This window comes from Lepisma saccharinum, chromosome 23 (genome assembly GCF_977018435.1).
Source record: "Lepisma saccharinum chromosome 23, izLepSacc3.1, whole genome shotgun sequence".
NCBI lineage: Eukaryota > Metazoa > Arthropoda > Insecta > Zygentoma > Lepismatidae > Lepisma > Lepisma saccharinum.
Genome location: NC_139251.1, coordinates 46284640 through 46303848, shown reverse-complemented (window position 1 = coordinate 46303848; position 19209 = coordinate 46284640). Strand labels below are relative to the sequence as shown.

General features: G+C 37.6%; 1 protein-coding gene across 1 annotated transcript in view; it reads right to left on the bottom strand.

The window, feature by feature from the left end:
- Positions 1-3699: 3699 nt before the first annotated feature.
- The window catches only part of Rrp4 (exosome complex component Rrp4), a 33407-nt gene continuing 17897 nt past the window's right edge, over positions 3700-19209 (bottom strand). Inside the window, exons 3-7 of the mRNA XM_083144293.1 lie at positions 13656-13790; positions 11140-11316; positions 7489-7617; positions 5735-5831; positions 3700-3949 (exon numbers count right to left, since the gene is read on the bottom strand). Of these exons, the coding sequence (XP_083000419.1) occupies positions 5745-5831; positions 7489-7617; positions 11140-11316; positions 13656-13790 (528 nt within the window). The 3' untranslated portion in view covers positions 3700-3949; positions 5735-5744. The remainder of the gene's footprint in view (positions 3950-5734; positions 5832-7488; positions 7618-11139; positions 11317-13655; positions 13791-19209) is intronic.

The following is a 19209-nucleotide window of genomic DNA, read 5'->3' as shown; positions in this document are numbered from 1 at the left end:
CCATGCTTCGTTCTATGCCTGTCTGATTACAAGTCTTGCAGGTGCATAATAGTGATGGGTCATGGCAGTTCCTTTTCGGGAAGCAGTTCACCGGAGCTCGCTCACCGAAAGGAAGCGTTCACTGGAAGTCATTCAAAGGAAGTACGAAGCCATGGAGCATGCTTTGCTCTCGGACGAGGCAGTTCCTTTTAGAAATCAGTTCACTGGAACTTGCTCGTTAAAGAAGTCGTTCACAGGAGGAGCTACCATACCAACACAGCTCGAAGTTGATTTCGTTGGGCGGAGGAGGGGATTTGAGAGACTGCTTCTGGAGTGGGTGAAAATAATTAGAGGGGAGGAATCCGCCTTCGAGCACATATTAAACAGCTATAGGAAACAATGTATCGACTGACCGACCGAGGTTCGGGAGCTTCTTTCAGGGGGGGGGGGGGGGGTGAATGAAAATACATTTTAATGGATAATTGAACTTTAGCGGACAAAAAGTCCTCATTGAAAGGAAAGGTTGGACAAGTTATATTCTCCCCTCTTCCTTTCCAAAAATGAATTCCTACCCCTTGTTGTCGCAGTGCATTACAGCGCCTGGTGATAGACGAGGAAAAATAATTGTAAATATTTTAAACATGGACGTCCGCTGTATTTTTTCCAGGGAAGGGCAAACAAGGTATTTTCCCAAGGTGTCAAACGAGGCATATTTTCTTCCAAAATAGTATAATCCCCTAAAAAAAACCTTCAGTTTGAAGTTAGCATGCACCTGTAATGCCCTTCTAATAATTAACAAATTGAGATTGAAATGAAATTATACGTATGGGTAAAATGTACAAATTTTAGGTTGAAATTTATTTTCTAGGGTGGCCATCGTCCCTCCCCACCTTTTCAGACTTTCATGCAATTAAATGGATACACGGTCAAACAAACACCCGCAAGAGAATGGAAGAAAGGACGCTAAACCTTTGACTACGAGGAATAGCATTCGTATTTTTCAAGCTCTCTCCGCCTCCCGGCCCCACTTTTACTTTGACAAAATGGAATAGCACGGAAACGGAACGTTGTCGTAAGTTTGATATGATGATCTTATATCTATCAAGTTCCTTCTACAGTTCCTTGCAATACGAGTTGGGAAAATATGCCAGAAAAAGGGTTAAAAGTGAATTACTTGCCCATCCCTCCCTCATTGTTGAGCTTCTGCAGCATTACTGTAAACAGAGTTGCACGAATAGCTACGCGGAAAACCGCCACTATCAACAATCGGCAACAAAAGACGGGACATCGCGCTCTCTCTCTCTCTCTCTCTCTCTCGATGGTTTGTAGGAGTGAGTCATCGACTGGGAGCGTTGGCAACATACAAGTAAAGCTCGCGACTTCTGAGGAACTACCACGGTAGTGATGGGTCATGGCAGTTCCTTTTCGGGAAACGCTTCACCGGAGCTCGCTCACTCCAGCAGCCATTCAAAGGAACGAACGACCGACTCCTCCCGATGTTGGTTTCGTGCAGCTGAAGTGAAGGGGGGTGGGGGAGGACTTGCTGGAGTTAGCTTGAGTGAAAAGGATTAGGGGAGAGGGAACTGCTTTACTTCCCACAAGAAAACTAGAGAACATACACAGCAATAACAATACACGCAAAGCTGGAACGAGGAACTGCTCGTTCACTCCGAAGGAGCGAGCACTTCACACTTCCCAAGAGGGAGTAGTTCAGAAGGAACGGTTCGTTCACGAACGACCCATCACTAGTGCATAAGCATGGGAGATTCCTCCATAAGCACATCTGCATTCAAACAGGGTTGTTCAGACACAATATGCATCACCCTGGATTAAATTGTTGGCAACAATGTAATTATTTGTTGTATACTTAATATGAACTTTGGCTAAACAATCATATGGGTCGCTTTAATTTTTGCAACAATTAGTACTAGTTGGGAAACAAAAAAAAATTATATTGTGTTTGGAGTCTACAGGTCAACTGACACAGGGCTCACAGTTGAAAGAGGGATCAGAAGCAATAATCATACCTGGGACCCCTTCACTGCAAAGTGCCAGCATAAGCAAATCATCAGACATCATTAATATTTTTAAAGGCCTTTACATGCACAGATGGTTGGGCACGCATGACATATTTTTCATAATATTTTATAAACATTTATATCTTGAGCTCTAGTCCATGCCACATGATGCCATACTAATAACATTTCAGTTCTGTTTTGTTCATTAATGTACAAATTATTTTATGGCATACTCAAATAACAAAACAATACAGTCCTTGTGATTAGCCAAAAGTGGCAGGAATGCGAAGTAAAATAAAACCAAATCACTCACTCGCTCAAAACAATACAGTTATTTTTAGTTTTTTTAAAAATTGCTTTTTATAAATACATTTTTAAGAAAAGGTTTGTAGTGTTATTGAAATCTGGCTCTGGCATCAGATGTATGGATGCAAATTTTACGGACTTCTTTCATTTTTTTCAAAATGTAGGGGGATGAGAACCTGCCTTTTGTGCTGCAAAGTTCATAGGGACGATGCTATAGAGCGACCACAATAAAAAAAAAACCTTCGATGAAAAGTCTCCATGCATTTTTCCCTTCCTCCATTCAGCTCGGGCCATAAGAAAGCATGCTCCATTCTGGCCCTCCCCTCCATGCAAGAGTATGGTGCGCAGCAGTCGCGGGTCTGTGCAGGTTTTTTTGCTTGTGGTTCCACTATACAACCAAATTTCCCTACTAAGATTGTCACACTACTTCTTAGGAGTATCATACATTTTTATATTTTCCCAGGAAGAATTTAACTATTTATAGTGTTACTTCGCAAGACTGTAGGAACATCACAGTACTACATGCTTTATTTTTCATTCATTTTTTCCTGCGGTGGCCAGTGACCTTCAAAGCATTTTTTAGAAATTTCAAATTTATTTTTATGTTGATAACTTGCATTGGGGGAGGAGGGGGGGGGGGGGGCATATGCATAAAATACACTTCTATTGAGAGGACTGTCCTTCAGCACTAGAACAACGTAAACGTGCAAGTAGCACTGTGCTATTGTTATGTGTACTGCAATCTTATTCTTGTACAACATGAAGCAAATGATAAATCTCTATATATTCAGAACAACAAATATTCAACTGCAATGTAATGTTCTTCTCAACCTAAGAATCAAAACTTCAAACGGAATAACAAGCTTTGAAGTTTTATTACCCAATCAGTTCAAAAGAAACATCTAACATAAATTAAGAGTATTTGAAAATAAAATCCTTACAAAATATTTGGACCTAAAAGGGACGAGGAGACAGGTAAGTGGAGAAGGTTACATAATTTAGAACTACATAATTTGTATTTGTGTCCAGATATTAGAATAATTAAATCAGGAAGACTTACGTGGGCAGGCCATGCGGCACGAATGCGAGAGGAAATAAGAGTGTACAGGATTCTTGTTGGGAAACCTGATGGTAAGAGATCTGTAGGAAGGCCAAGATGAAGATGGAGGAATAACATTGAGATGGACCTAAAGGAAATCGGTAAGGATGAAAAAGATTGGATTGATCTTTCCCAGGGTAGAGACAGATGGAAGGCTTGTGTTGCTGCAGCCATAAATCTTCAGGTTTAAGAAGGCTAGAGAGTTATTTAGTTAGATTTTTGTATGAACACAGCTAACTGAGACAGTTCTGATATCCAATACTCTTCTCAACCTAAGAATCAAAAGTTCAAACGGAATAACAAGTTTTAAAGTTTTATTATTCAATCAGTACAAAAGAAACATCATCCTTGTGTGAACACAGTTAACTGAGACAGTTATGATATCTAATACTCTTCTCAAACTAACAATGAAAAGTTCAAACACAATAACAAGTTTTGAAGTTTTATTATTCAATCAGTACAAAAGAAACATCACCTGCACTTACTTCCTTTCTTTGTACGTGGCAAACAGGCAGTTACGATATCCAATACTCCAACATCAACATTGCTACAAAAAACAAAAAAAAAAAAAAAAAACAATCATCAGAAACAAAAACTAAACCTACGACGACAAACAAACAATATAAGTAACGGGTGTTTCACTCAGGGTGGAACCCTGTATTTCAGTCATAACTCGGACACTAATAAAGATATTGCAACGAAATTTGGAGTGGACTTACCTCCTTTCATAAGTCGGGTGACATCATAAGAAGTGGTGGAAATGGACACCATTGGCATCCAGGCAGCAAAACATTGTGCGACCTGGAGTACAGACATCTTCAACTGCTTTGTGAACCAGATGGACGATGATCAATTATCCATTGGTTATTTCCAGCAGGATGGAGCAACACCGCACATGCAAGCATGGCCGAAATCTGGTCTTTTTTCGGTGACCGCGTAATTTCCAGGGGACTTTGGCCATTGCTCTTGGCCGATCTCACGCTGCCTGATTTTTTTTTTTTGGGGGACATTTGAAGTCTCAGGTTTACGCCAACAAACCGCAAACCAAAGAGGCCTTGAAAGCAAACATCAGTGCAGCCATCCTAGCAGTGACACCTGACGTACTGAGACGGACTTTCCACAACATGGAATGCTGCCTGGATGCCAATGGTGGCCATTTCCAGCACTTCTTATGATGTCACCCGACTTCGCATGAACGGAGGTAAGTCCACTCCAAATTTCGTTGCAATATCTTTATCATGTCCGAGTTATGACCAAAATACAGGGTTCCACCCCGACTGAAACACCCTGTATACTGGGAACACTAGAGCTAAGTCCATACCCTGTATACTGGGAACACTAGAGCTAAGTCCATACCCTGTATACTGGGAACACTAGAGCTAAGTCCATACCACTTTGAACTGACATTGAACCTGCGACACTTAACAATTTCCACAAATACAGATACTTTAAAATTATAATAATTCAAAGTAGTTCAGAATGTTTGTAAATTGTAATACAATTTATCGGAGAGTGTTAGGAGAAGAGGACAATATTGGAACACCGTGGAAAGAGAGGAGTGGTGGAAGATGAGAAAAAATGGAGAGCCCGACTTCCATGCCGACCCACCCAAAGGCAGGACACGGCAAAGGATGATGATGACGACAGAGTAATTTAATCACAAAATCTATCTATTTTTCCCGCAACAGTGTTGCACAAATAATAAAAAAAATAACCCTTTCCGGTCAAGTGACATGCTAGCTTGTTCAATACAAAATTGTATTGTGAATGAACGACAGGCTTTAATCGCACCGAGCCTCTTGTGCACGTGTGTAACAATCTCTTTCAATTTCCAACTGCAAGATGTCAAGTTTTCTTGATTGCTGAATTTTACATGTACTCATGTCGAATTAAGTTGTGCTTTTGTTTATACTCTTGAGAATAACTTCAACAATTTACCTGTAAATTGTAGAAATTTTTAACAAGAATTCCACTTCAGATATCACATTTAGTGATGATTTCAATCCCAAGAATAAGTTTCTTTGTTTTCATTAATTATTTATATATTACGTATTGAAAATATGTTTTCAGTGACTTTTATTTCAACATTTAATATTTTTTTACTTTCAAAAAATTGTTACAGAAAAAAAATTAAAATGTGAGTTCATTTGTATAAATGTAACACATTATATATGCGTGGAAAGAGGACACTGTAGATTTCAGAGAAAAATGTCAAATAATAACACTCCTAGCAACATATTTTCATGATTTTTATAAAAAAACTGGAATAAACTCTGCACTTTCAGGCTCATCTGGGAAGTGTTAAAAGGAGAGAAAAAGAGAACATACTTACTTTTTGAAAATCATTCACATCTCGACTCCATTTCGAGCCTCTGATGAGTCAGTGTTGCAACATCAGACATTGCTTCTGGCATAAGTAGCTCTGCAACCTGTAATTATTATTTACTTACATATAATAATAATAATAATAATGAGTAACAAAAACAGATTATAGCTACATATTGCACTGTAATAATAAATTTGAGCAGCAGACAATTTTACATCAAGGTATGCTTGAAAGTTTGTTAATTCTCTAAATACAATCACAAATGATGCAAATATAAATATTTTAAAAATCACCTTTTGAAATAGCAGAGCCAGTTGAAATACTGTGATGAAAATAAACACGTGCGAGAAGAACTAATAAAGTAAGGTGAAAATCATGTATGAGGGTTGTTTGAAAAGTTCTAAGAATAACCGAAAGATGGCTGCAGTAGTTTGGAACGATGTATGCCAGTGGAATACCACATCCTTCAAGGGAACACATGCACAATATTGCCCAAGTGCCTTCCTTTGTTTTGTCAAAAAGCAGGAACAGTAGAGCAGGTGTGAGTGTAGTGCAAAATGAAGAAGATTGAGCACCGTTCAGTGATGAAATACTTCCTGTAAAAGGAAATGAAAGTGACAGAAATTCATGCCGATATAAGGATGCTTTAGGAGACTCTGCTTATTCATTTGTCACTGTGTCAAAGTGGATTACCGAGTTTAGACGTGGTTGTGAGAGCTTAGAAGATGACTTACCCAGCGGAAGGCAAAAATCAGCAATGAAAGCAGGAATGATTGAAAAAGGTCCATGATATATTGTTAGAAGACCATCCTCTGAAGGTGTGTGCAATTGCTGAAGCCATATGCATCTCAGTTGAATGGGAATTTCGTATTTTGACGGAAGAACTGAGGATGAGAAAAATGTTTGCAAGATGGGTGACAATTAATCAGAAGCGAATGCAGATGCCAGTGTCCAATGAATGTCTGGCGAATTTTAAGAAGAACACAGCCGATTTTGTGCGCAGATTTGAAAGGCATCCTGTTGATAGATTAACTGCTACCTGGATCCACCATCAATGGACAGTACTATCCTAACCTTCCTGTCCAACTGAACACAAATATTCGTGCAAGAAGACCAGGATTGAAGAAGAAAATCATCATGAATCAGGACAATTCTCGCCCGCACAAGTGTTTTATTGCAATGTAAAAAATTGACAACTTGAGGTATGATTTGCTGCCTGACCTGGCACCCTCATACTTTCATCTCTTCCCACAGCTTATTCAACAGTTAACTGTGCTTTTTGCTCTGTCATTCTTAGAACTTTTCAAATGACCCTCGTATATTGTTTATTCATAAATATGTAAGCACAAGGAATATATTATGCTTTAATAATATCACTAATTCTTATTTAATAAATAGCAAAATCGTGAATTGAGTTACACATTTAATTAGTAAAATTATGAGAAATTTTAACAAGATGATACTCCTACGAATGGCACATCAGTACATAATTCTTCATCATTTTTTCTCATAAATAAAACAGTTTATTCAAACATCCTGTTTTTGCAAAATAAATTTCTACAGCAAAAAACCAGCAAAAAAACACAAAACTCTTAATTAATTTTGAAAAAAGAAGGAACGAATATTCACAAACATTTTTCCTAAATAAATTTATCACATTTACTTGAAAACAATTCTTCACAAAATCCACAATACTACAAATGTTAATAATATCTACTTATTTATTCATGCCAACCTGAAAAAGAAAGCCAAAACCTTACCTCATACTTCTGGGAACTTTCATATGCATACAATATGCTTGTATCATACAGCATCATTTTGTAATGAGCGAGGGCCAGGATACAATTTCGTAGCCTTGCTATAACCTCCCTGTCAGCTCTAGGAACGGCCTGGAAGTATCAAAATGGTATCATAAATATGCAAGCCGTACAATCCACTTCTTTTAACTATTTACAGAAAAAATGTTTAACACAGAGAAGATAATGTCAGTGCAACTATAATGTTCTTGGCTCCCGGTAAGGGTTGTAATGTCTGATGTAGAGTCACAGCATGCAGTGTGTGCATTCCTCGGCACCGCATACTGTGTACTAAAGTACTGCAACGAGGGCTTTTCGCTCAAGCTTCTAATAGTTCACATGGACGATGCTAGATAGCATACAGAATTGACAGCTTCTATGCTCAAGAGAATAACGCACAAACAGGCAAAACGATCGATATACGCTTGAAGGCCAGTAGTACATGTATAACGGTAATTTGTCTGTGGTTGTGGGCCCTCAAATATATATATCTTGAAGTGAAATACGCAGTGAAATTGTAACTTAGGAATTGAACATAGTCATCATCTCCATGTTAAAATTAGTTTAGTCTACCTTACCAATACATATGATCAGTGGCGGCGATTGGGTCCTAAAACTTGGGGGGGGGGGGGGTCCAAGGTGCCAAAACTAGGGGTGGGGGGGCAAAGACAGTATATTTCCCTTTGTAGATAAGATTTAGCATAGTGCGGGGGCAAAAGTGACAAAAATTGGGGGGCACCGCCACTGCATATGATATATGAAAATTAAACAGATGATCATGGGCTGAAACTACCAGGGTGGATTCTTACATACAAGTAAATATTTCTACGATTATTGTCAAATTGAAATCATATTTGATTCTATACACTCAAGCGTGGGAGATCCGAACGAGTATGAGCGAGTGAAAGTGGTCCAATGCAGTATTCTACTGGGTACCAAATGATGCTTCATTGCTCATTCTGCACTTCAGTTTGTGATGGTGGTCCCAACTGTGTAGTGTGTCCACTGTGGCTGAAGTGAATTTTCCCGGAAATAGTGTTTATATTAGGGATGAGCCGAATATCAATAAAGTACCACTATAAAATTTACCAATTCCAATCTGATATAAAATTCCAAATGGTCCTTGAAAAACTGAAATGGTTCGCTGACCTCCTTAATAAATACACGTTACAAGGTGACTGAAATGCAACAGAAGCTGCATATTTAGGTATTTACTTTTAACAAAAGTAAGGCATGGAGATCATATGTTTATATCCTAAAAAATTACAAGATGGCAGAATATTGCACTAAATTATAAGACCTTTATAGATATATCAGATAAATAAACTGATATGCCTATATCAGCCGATACCAATAGAGTACCGATTAATCTGTTCCATCCGTAGTTTATATGCTAATACAATACACATAAGAAGTATGCAGGAGATTCCAGGTAAAAGAATTGCAAACTGCTACACAGTAACAACATTTAGGTAGATGGGAAAGCAGAAATAGGGTCAGAGCCAATCCCACTGTCAACCAATACCGATATCAATGTCGACACACTTACAAATTCCCACCAATACCAATTATGATACTTGAAAATTGTAACAATTCAAAATACAGTTTGTCCCATTAGCTACTTTACACGGCAATTTGGTGATAAGTTTTACAAGACAGAATGAATACATCGCAACGAAACATAAACAGCACAAAGCTCATTCCATGAGGTTGGGAGGGAAGGAGTGTCTAAAGTGAGGCTATTGGCGAATGGTGTTTGGTCACCTTGCAGCTTGCCTTACTCAACACGTGCCTTAGGATATGCTTGCCTGGAACTTCTAAAATCTGGTATGTCATGTTAATACCTGTCTGGAGGTGTATATTGTGATGTCACTGCCTTTCTCACAAAGTAACGTACATACAGTTCACATTCAGTTGCTGGATTAAGTAGCAAGTAGGAAACCATGTAGCCAGTACATTTATAAATTCTAATTTATAAGTTTCCCATTGAACCTATACCATATAAATCTAAAAGAGTTTTTCTTTAAAATATTCCTGTATTCACATGAGATAATCATTTAATCACAGTTAAGATGCAATTTTTAGCTCATCCAGAGTTGGTGCTCCACAGTTGGTTTCCTAAGCCACTGAATCATCATCTGGGAATACATCAAGGATACTGTGTACTTGAAATAATTCTTGAAGCTTTCCTGGCAGCAAATATTGAAGAGATTTTCTCGGGCAATCAGCCAGGTGATTTCCGGATGGGCTTCCGAGCTTTCGAGAGCTAACGTCACTCTCATTGAAGTGCAAAGATAAGTCAGGGTGAAGTTATATGTATTTGGTGTGGGAGGGGTCTGGTGAAGGTAGCGTTTCTCCAACGTACACACTCCCAGTTGACTATCGCTAACCAGGCTGGGTCCAATTCGAGTCCCGTGTCCCTGTTGAGGTTTCTTATCCCCGTGAAAGGCTATTGCTTCTTTGATGATTTATTGATGATCTCGGTGGTTGTGAAGTCAATTCTATAGCCCTCCTGGATGGAATGTTCTGCTAACACTGATTTTTCGGGATGAAAATTCTTGATGTAGCTGGCGTGTTCTTTGTATCGCTGTTTGATTGTCCTCCCCGTTTGTCCAATGTAGGCTTTACCGCAGGTGCAGATGATACGGTAAACCCCGGGTGTCATCTGTCCTAGGTTGTCTTTAGGGTTTCGAAGTCAGCTTCTGATTCTCGATGACGGTTTGTGGATTGTCGTGATGTTGTGTTTTGAAAGAATGCAGCTGATGACTGCAGAGAGGTTACCAGTGTATGGGACGATGACTTGTCTTCTTGGTTATCAGGTGGTTCCGGTTTGTTCGTTCGTTGTTCTAGTGTGTTACTCTCTTTACTGTCTTGTTGATAATGCTTTCACTGTATCCATTCTGCCTGAAAGCTGTGTGCAGGTGTACCTGTTTCCACTGGTCACAACTCTGGATGAGCTGAAAAATTGCATCATAAGTACTGTGAAGTCAGTGAGAACAGACAAGCTGGAGCAAGTATGGCATGCATTCCTCTATCACTTTGATGTTGTTCGTATGATATGAATTGTGATGAGGTTTCTCTGACATTGTAAACTTCATATATACACAACTTTAAAATCCGGTGAATCATTTTGAAATACCCTGTTAATGTTGATTTTCTTTGGCCAAAATGTGATCAAAATGAGAGAAAACCTGCAGAAAAGATAAGAATATTTACTTAAAATAAATGGAAAAGTCTCAAAATTGGATCACAACAGAAAAAACAAACAGTACCACTACAATATAATCCAAACTGACTCAAGTTCAAGAGAAAGAGAAAATTCTATGGCAGAAAACAAAATTCCCTGACTTTTCCCAGTTTCTCTGATCTGTTGCCACCCTGAATAAGCTAGGGGCTGTTGTCCACATTTTTCTATGCTTCTAACCGCAACATTTCAGAGACATAAATAGCTGAGAGGCAAACTGATACAAGCTCCATACACTCAAAATAATTTATAACATAAAGGCCTGAAATTGTTATTATCCTCTGTAAACTTTCTAGTTCGCTTTGAAAAAGTTATACTTTTACACATTATTCTCAAATCAAGGGAAGATGTACCAAATAAAGATTCCTCACCTCTTCCAAATTTTGCACGAATCCTCCTCCTTCCGCTTCTTCATTAATTGTTGGGGATATCCAAATGAAGCCATTGTTGCCCAGTATGACACTGGCGCCGCACGGAAGATTGTGGAAATGGTTCTTCCTCCTTTTCACAAGAGATGGAAACACCTTCACCAACACACCCTGTGACAACTGAATTGTAACATAATGTCAGTACTCTGTCACCACACACAGCACTCAAACAATCCATACGGCTGCACAACAACCCTTTATTGTGCAGCAGTATCTGAATAACAATTACTCCTAGCTGAGCTGATACATAACCTGATGTTCAGTGGTATCAGGAAGAATCAGTTTGAATTAACCCTAGCTTAGCCGAGGGGGGGGGGGGGGGAGGCTGTCAGGTTCACCACCTCATTTCTTCAATTTTTCAACTGTGAAATTTTTACAAAAAAATTGAAAATAAATTACATTCTTCCCTAGGGTGTTCTCAATATTCTGTATTACTTTCATTCATAAAAACATAAAATGTAAATAGGAGGCAAAAAGCACTTGGAGGGTGCATCACACACCATCTTTAAAAGCGTGTTATTCGAGACACTCATGCTAGTGAGATGTACAACTGGTTGGTAATGATGGTATTTTTTGTAATTAATATAATTAACAAACAATTGCCTTTCTATAACCAAAGAAACATTAATAAAAAATTATTATGGTTTTTTGTGAGTTTTAGTGAATGGTAAAATATGTGTGTGACTCAATGGGTTATTATTTTTTATTAATGATAGTAATTTTTGTAATTATTATAATTAATAAATAACTAAACCTATATAAACAAGAAAGCAAGCAGAGATTCAGTACCCAAGTGGTTTATTGAATTTTAGTGATTAAAAAATTTTGGGTCTGTGAGCCCCCCCCCCCTCCCCCTCTCAGGTACGGAAGTTTTCGTATGGCACGGGTAAGCTAGGGTTAATTCACACTTTCCTGAACTTCATCCCAGGATGCACAACATTCTAGCTAATGTATATTTGAAGTCCAAAAATCCTGAGATTACATAATAAAGAATTTTCAGCCATTCTTTGTCACAGTGGTGCATTCTCCCACCTTCATATATGTAGAAATTACCGGAAATTTGTTGTCGAACTTCTGTTTTTGGTTTACTTCCATGTCAGCATTGGGTTTTATTTCTAATATATCTAATTAAAATATAATAAAATATACAATAAATAAGAATTGTTGCAGTAAACCAGATCAAATTTTCAGAATATGCCAATGCTGTGTCAATACCATGGAAAAATTGCAACTCAAAATTAAATAATAGATATCTTATTTTCATTACCTCACATTTAGGGACCTAGATAATTATATATAATTTTCCCAGAATCACTTTGTTCAAATTTGCATTTTCTGTTTTATAATAGTTCTGGCTGAGAGCAACACAAATTGTGCAGTTTGTGAATGTTTTAAAACTATCTTTGAACAATTCATGAAGTATTATGCACATGTATAAACACCTTTTTCCAGAAAATTAATATTTTTTAGTGTTACCACATTTGTTAAATATTACTCCAAAAGTTCACAAATAGTTTTTTTTTTCAAAAGATTAAAATCATAATTTTTAAACAATTTTAATGAAACACATCCAAATGAATGGTACTGGCATTTCAATTATTACAAATGTACATGCTATAAAATTATGTTATGCATGTCAAGAGATATTTCACAAATGAAGTGGATTTATTCGTAATCACAAGACAGGAATAAATATGAGAGATCTGAAAGAATTGCAAGAAATTAGAACATAAATTTACAATTATTAGGCACAAGAAAAATATATTTTATTGTGTTAAAGATCATGGTTCCATCATAAGAGCATTAGGTAGTCATGCTGGAAATGATTATGGAAGTTAGTTTGGAAAAAGTAATTAGTGTAGTAGACTGTAGCAGGAAGAAAAGTTTTATGAGAAATTGTGCCAGTTGGTCAAAAAGTGCTACCTTCTGAGGTGTTACTTTTGCATGGAAAATGCTTTATAAATGTGGGCAAGAAAGGGAAATGTGGAATCATATCTAACAATCTTAATATATTCAGAAAGTGTAATTAGTAATAATGTAACTTTATTTTCATGACAGTCACATAAGGAATTGGGGTCTAAGAGTACCAAGGCTGGCCAATGTAACATACGTGAATGTACGATTATGATAAAAATATTTGTTATTTCATGTCATCTGGAAGAAAATAATGCGTCACGGAAGGGTTAAAACATAGTTAAAACAATTAAAAGGGATTAAAAAGTACAAAAACTTGCTGATCATGTCTCTGAAGCGACCAGCCATTCCTTGCAGCTAGCTTGGAATATTTTTACCATGTTTTAACCCTTGCAGGACTCAATTTGGAGGACAAACCCAGGTATGCATTGTGATTTTATCTTATTTATAATTTGCTTCGAAAGTGACATCAAGAGTTCGAATTCTGCAAATAACCGAACATTTCAAGGAAAGCGTATTGGAACTATTTAAGAAGAGATACTTACTTTGCCATATTTCAGGCTCCGAGTGTGAAGAGACAATGCTCCTTCAGTGAAGATGTTCTGGACTTCTGCACTAATCAGATCTCCCTCTTGCAAATATTTTCTCATCATCTGCTCATCTTCCACCGTTTTCCGACGCTGAAATGCAAATTTTCAAACTCGTGAGAGTACAATGAACACTACTACTACTACTACTACTAAATTCTTTATCAAAAATTAATATTAATTTCTATTTGTATTTTTGGTATTTAGCATTGCTTTTCTGCCACTTTTGGCTAATCCCAACAATGAGGATGAGTGATGACTAGATGAAATTGATGAAGTGACACTCAAAAAGAAGATCCATGCCCAGGCTGGGATTCAAACTTAGGAACTTTGGTGGCAAGATAAAAAGTCAATCACTCAACATGCTGACTAAATTGTATATTTAAAACTGTACACTTAAATTTTCTGGATATCTATTTTATTTGAAGGTTTGTCCACACTTGAATTTCAATCTCAATTTGAATGTGGATGAGAGTTGGCTACTGAAATTTCTCTCTCTCTCTCTCTCTTTCTGGCTCTACAGCCCTTGGTGGGCCTTGGCCTCCTCCAAAATCAGCCTCCATTCCAATCTATCATCAATTCTTCTCCTCCATCCTTTAATTTTCATTGTCCGCAAGTTTGCAGCGACGTCGTCTATCCATCGAAGTCGTGGTCTGCCCTTTCTTCTTGCGTGGTGAAGCTTTTCTTTCAACATTCTTCTTGGCATCCGGTCTTCCATCATTCTCTCCACATGCCCCAACCACTTTATTCTCTGGGCTTTGACAAATCTCACTATATCTTGGCCTTTTATTAAATCATCTAGCTCTGCATTATATCTTATTCTCCAGTCGTCATCTTCCTTCACAGGTCCATATATCTTATATCTTGCAAATAAGCAGTTGTTTAGAAATAGACTGATCACAAGAAATACAAAGCTTAAAATTTATAAGACACTGGAATGACCAGTTGTCACTTATGGATCAGATAATTGGACTTTGAAACTGTCAGATGAAAATGCCCTCACAATACTGAAATTTATATAATTGTCAAATAAAAATATGAACACAAAATGTAAGTACATGTTGGACATTTAAAAATATTTCACATTTGCTGTTTCTCGAAGGGCCTTCAACTTTGTGAGAAATGTTGATATTTTATTTACCACAAATGTGTGTGTGTCTAGCCATTCTTGGCATATCACATTCTTGGCATATCACATACTGCCCAATTGTAATAGAGAGCTTATGTTAGGCAAAATGTCTATTCCTTATTGTTACAGATCTCATAAAAATTACTCAATATGAGTTCATGTCAGGGCATTAGGGTTTCATACACAGGTCATTTTGTCTATTTTCATGTATAGTGCCTATAAATGCCTATTTACCAGATTTTCGAAATTAACTTGGCATTGCATTAAAACAAATCAAATGTATAGTTAACAACATTTTCTGAACGTGTTATACTGTAGTAAAAATTCAACTTCATAGTTTCCTTACGTTTCCGACAACCCAAAACTTCTTTCTAGAAGGATGTGTTTTCCCAGATTCATGGCTTCTATTGTACATGGTCAGACAATGTGTAGCAAGTGGCACCATCAACCACTCCCCACCTTCTATAAGCTGTCAAACAATTTCGTTCAAAATTTGAAGAAGTGTCTTGTTGCCATGTGCAATCAATGACTATTTCTTAATGACTGAAAAGAGCTATTATGTGACAGTGATCTAATCAGAACTTATCAGAGTAAATTATCTAATCAGAATGTAAACGATATATTATTTTCTTTGGTTTCGATTTTAATATAGGTGTGTAAATGCAAATATCGACTTAGATGTGATGTTGTAATTAAATAGAGCATGTTTTAATGATGTATTTAATATAGTATCATGTTTTTAGTCTATTTTCTAGAGTTTAGTGCCTAACATTTGGTCTCTAGTAATAAATTTTTGTATATGTTATTAAGTGTCAGTTTTCACCAAAACCAGGACAATGAAGATGAGAGATAATTACACAGTGCGGCAATTTGAAATCGAGACTGATTTTTTGCTTGGTAGGTGGCACCACTGTGCAAGCATTCTGTGGTGTGAAGAAGTAACGGGTATCTCACAAACAATTGATGGAGAGCTCCTTGACCTTGAGCGACATTGCCGCTTGTGGCACTGTTGAATGTGGGCACGTGTTGTGAAAGTGCGCCGTGATTTCAACATGGAACAAAGAGCAAACATCAAGTTTTATGTGCTCTTGGGTAAAACTGCTGCGGAACCGTTTCACATGTTGTAGCAAGTCTATAGGGACAATTGTTTATTCTGTATGCGTATATTTGAATGTTTCAGGCGTTTCAGAGAAGGACGGGATCCAATTGGACGCGACGAGCATCCAGGTGTAACAGGGACGGTGGGAACACCACAATTGGTTGAGAAAGTGAGGACAATCATTACTTAAGACTGAAAATTCAGACAGACTGTTACTGCTGCATTTTATCCTGAGGTACTGAAACAATTGATGCAAGGAATAACACGTGTGAGGCCTGAGTATCGGGATGATGGCAGCTGGCGTCTGCTTCATGACAGTGCCCCAAGTCACAAGACTGTGATTGCGAAGAACTTTTTGGCCCTAAATCGACTCTATGTGTCGTCCCATCCTGCCTACTCACTGGATATGGCTCTGCGTGATTATTTTTTATTTCCTAAACCAAAATCTGTACTGAGAGGTTCCTACTTTTATGATGTACCAACAATCAAGAAGGCTACGACATGGATTTTAAACAGTGTTACACAAAATGAATCCAGCAATCCTTCCATGAACTGGTAGGCATTGCGCTATGATGTGTGGATGCAGGAGGGTCCTATTTTGAATGATCCCTGGCAAGTAACTTTCTATGAAGTCTCAATTTCAAATTGCCGCACTGTGTATGTAGATAGAATTGATGAAGGAACAATCAGGCCAGGACTTGAACGCATGAACTTCGTTGGCAAGATCGTAAGTTAACAACTCAACATGCTCCATCACCGAACTGGAAAGTACTAATTGTTTTTGCACAGCTTTTGGTATGGGTTGCCCCAGTTTCGATCCCTTTCCGGACAACAAACATTTTACTGATAACTTTGCTATGTGGGGGCAATTATTATTCGAAAGAATAAATGAAGGCTCCTGTCTAGAAAGGAAGCAAACAGTGGTAATAAGTCACGATGCTAGCTGACAAAACATCACCCAATGAAAAGTCGCTTGGCAGATCATGGGCCTCGGAGCTTGCACCATGGAGGACACTTACTTATGTTTCTCTTCCTGAAAACATGCCAATTATGTAGTTTACAAAATGTAACCCTTCTTCAACAAACTATGATTTATAATAAGTAGAGCCCGGAAGTTCAGGCATTTATTTTCGTTAAAATAGGCAGGCAAAAAGGCATTTATAATGTGGAAAATAGGCTCTAAAAACTAAAAAAAAGGCAAAAAAAAAACCAACAGAAAAAAGGCACATTTGGAAGTCACTTACTTTTATCTATAATTTCTGGCAAAATGTTAAAATCTACATTGGGAAGAGCATTTCAATTTTCTCCGTATTGATTGCACATAACTACAAGGTGTTTTTTAAGTTCTCAACATTCATTGATAGTCGTCTGTCAGAGAGAATGTTTTTCATAATAGAAAATGATCCTTCTACTTCGACAGAAGTTATTGGAGCATACATAAAACAAGCTAATTTAGCTTGACTCATTTCGGTAACAGAATTTTCACCTTTTAGAATATCACAAATTGTTTTCAATTGTTTCAAGTCCTCATTTGCACTCACTACCCGTTTGCACTTTTCCGCAACAGCTGACCCCTTTTCTCTTGACACTTCCATCATCTGCTGCATAGATTCCTCGAAGATTTTCATGGATGTCTCTGGCAATGCACCATAATGTGCAAAAATAAGCCACAGTTCATTCTTCAGTTCTGAATAGCACAGGAGTTTTTTTCACTTCACGAATTGATGCCGCTTCATTTTCTGGAAGCGCATCAATCACCTCACTGATTTTTTCAAGGTTTTTAGCATAATATATAGCTGCTGATATCCAGGTTCCCCATCCAGTCAAGACTGGTTGTGGAGGTAAACTAAGCTCAGGCGCAACTTCCTGAAATTTTCGGGTTCGAGAGGGAGATTTAAGAAATATCTTCTTTGTGTTCGAAATCAACCTGTCCACTTCTGGGTGCAACACTCTAACTTCTTCGGCGATTCTGTGCATTGCGTGGGCTACACATGTGATATGAAGCATGTTTGGGAAGAAAATTTTCAATGCTATGGCAGCCTTCTTCATATAGGGAGCTGCATCACTAATAAAAAGTAACACGTCATCATAATGTACACCATCTGGCCAGAGCAGAAGTAGGGAATTTGAGAATAACTGAGCTATTGACGAACCATTGGCTTTCTCTAGTTGTTCTGACGTGAGAAGAAATGACAAGGATTCTCCGCATGTTGGTTCCATAGTTCCTATGATCAAGTTGGCTATGTAGCGTCCCATACCATCAGTACTTTAATCCATCTTCTTTCCATCAACTTCAGCAAGAATTCTTTGCAGAGCTTCTTCTTAGCAGACACTTACATATGTTTTCCGCAGCATAGATTTCGACGGTACCATTTCTTTAGTATATTTCTCCAGGAATTTCCTCAGTGACTTGTTTTCCACTTTCCAGAAAGATATTCCTGCTTCCATGAAAGCTTTGCACAGTTCAAGAGAAAGCTTAGATTGCCTGTTGGATGAAGTGCCCACTGTTGAAATTAGGGATATCTTCTTCTGTCCGACAATTTTAGCAGCTGCAGATTTATTTTTTGCTGTTGACACATGCTGAGATATAAATTATTTTTTTCTCATGGTTGATTGTTTTTTCACATATCTTGAAGAGAAGAATAATACCGTCTGTCGAAAATGTGCTTTCACCAAAGTCACCAACGTAACCATGTAACTTACCACTTAATGGCACACTAAATTTCGGCATGATGACAACTACACAATCCCTTCCCTTCAAAGTGCAGAACTAAACTAAACATAGAGAACTTGATTTTGGAATCCATGCAAAGGCCCTTGGCCATTAGTGCTGTTTCTTGTCAATAACCTCCTGACACGGATGCTGCACGTGATGACGTAATTGTGCAGGGGTTCTGCAAAACGTTTTCAGCAGTCAATCATGCACAAGGAAATGTTAACCGAAAGGCAATATTCTAACTCAGCATGATATACTTTTTTCTCACACTTTTCTCCTTCAACAATGTTGAACATGCGTGAGTTCAATATTACTTAAATGAGGCGAAAATTATTCACATAATAAACGGAAGAAAAATAAATGCCAACAACGTTTTTTGGGAGAAAAATAATTTATATACATTTTTTTAAAAAAAATTGTCAAATTTCATTGAAAAAGGCAAAAAAGGCATTATAATTAAAAATAGGCAGTGGGGTCCCAAATAGGCAAATAGGCTTCTAAAGCATTCGAAACAACATAAAAAATGTATATCCAGAAAAATTTTATCAATATGTGCAGTAGATAAAAA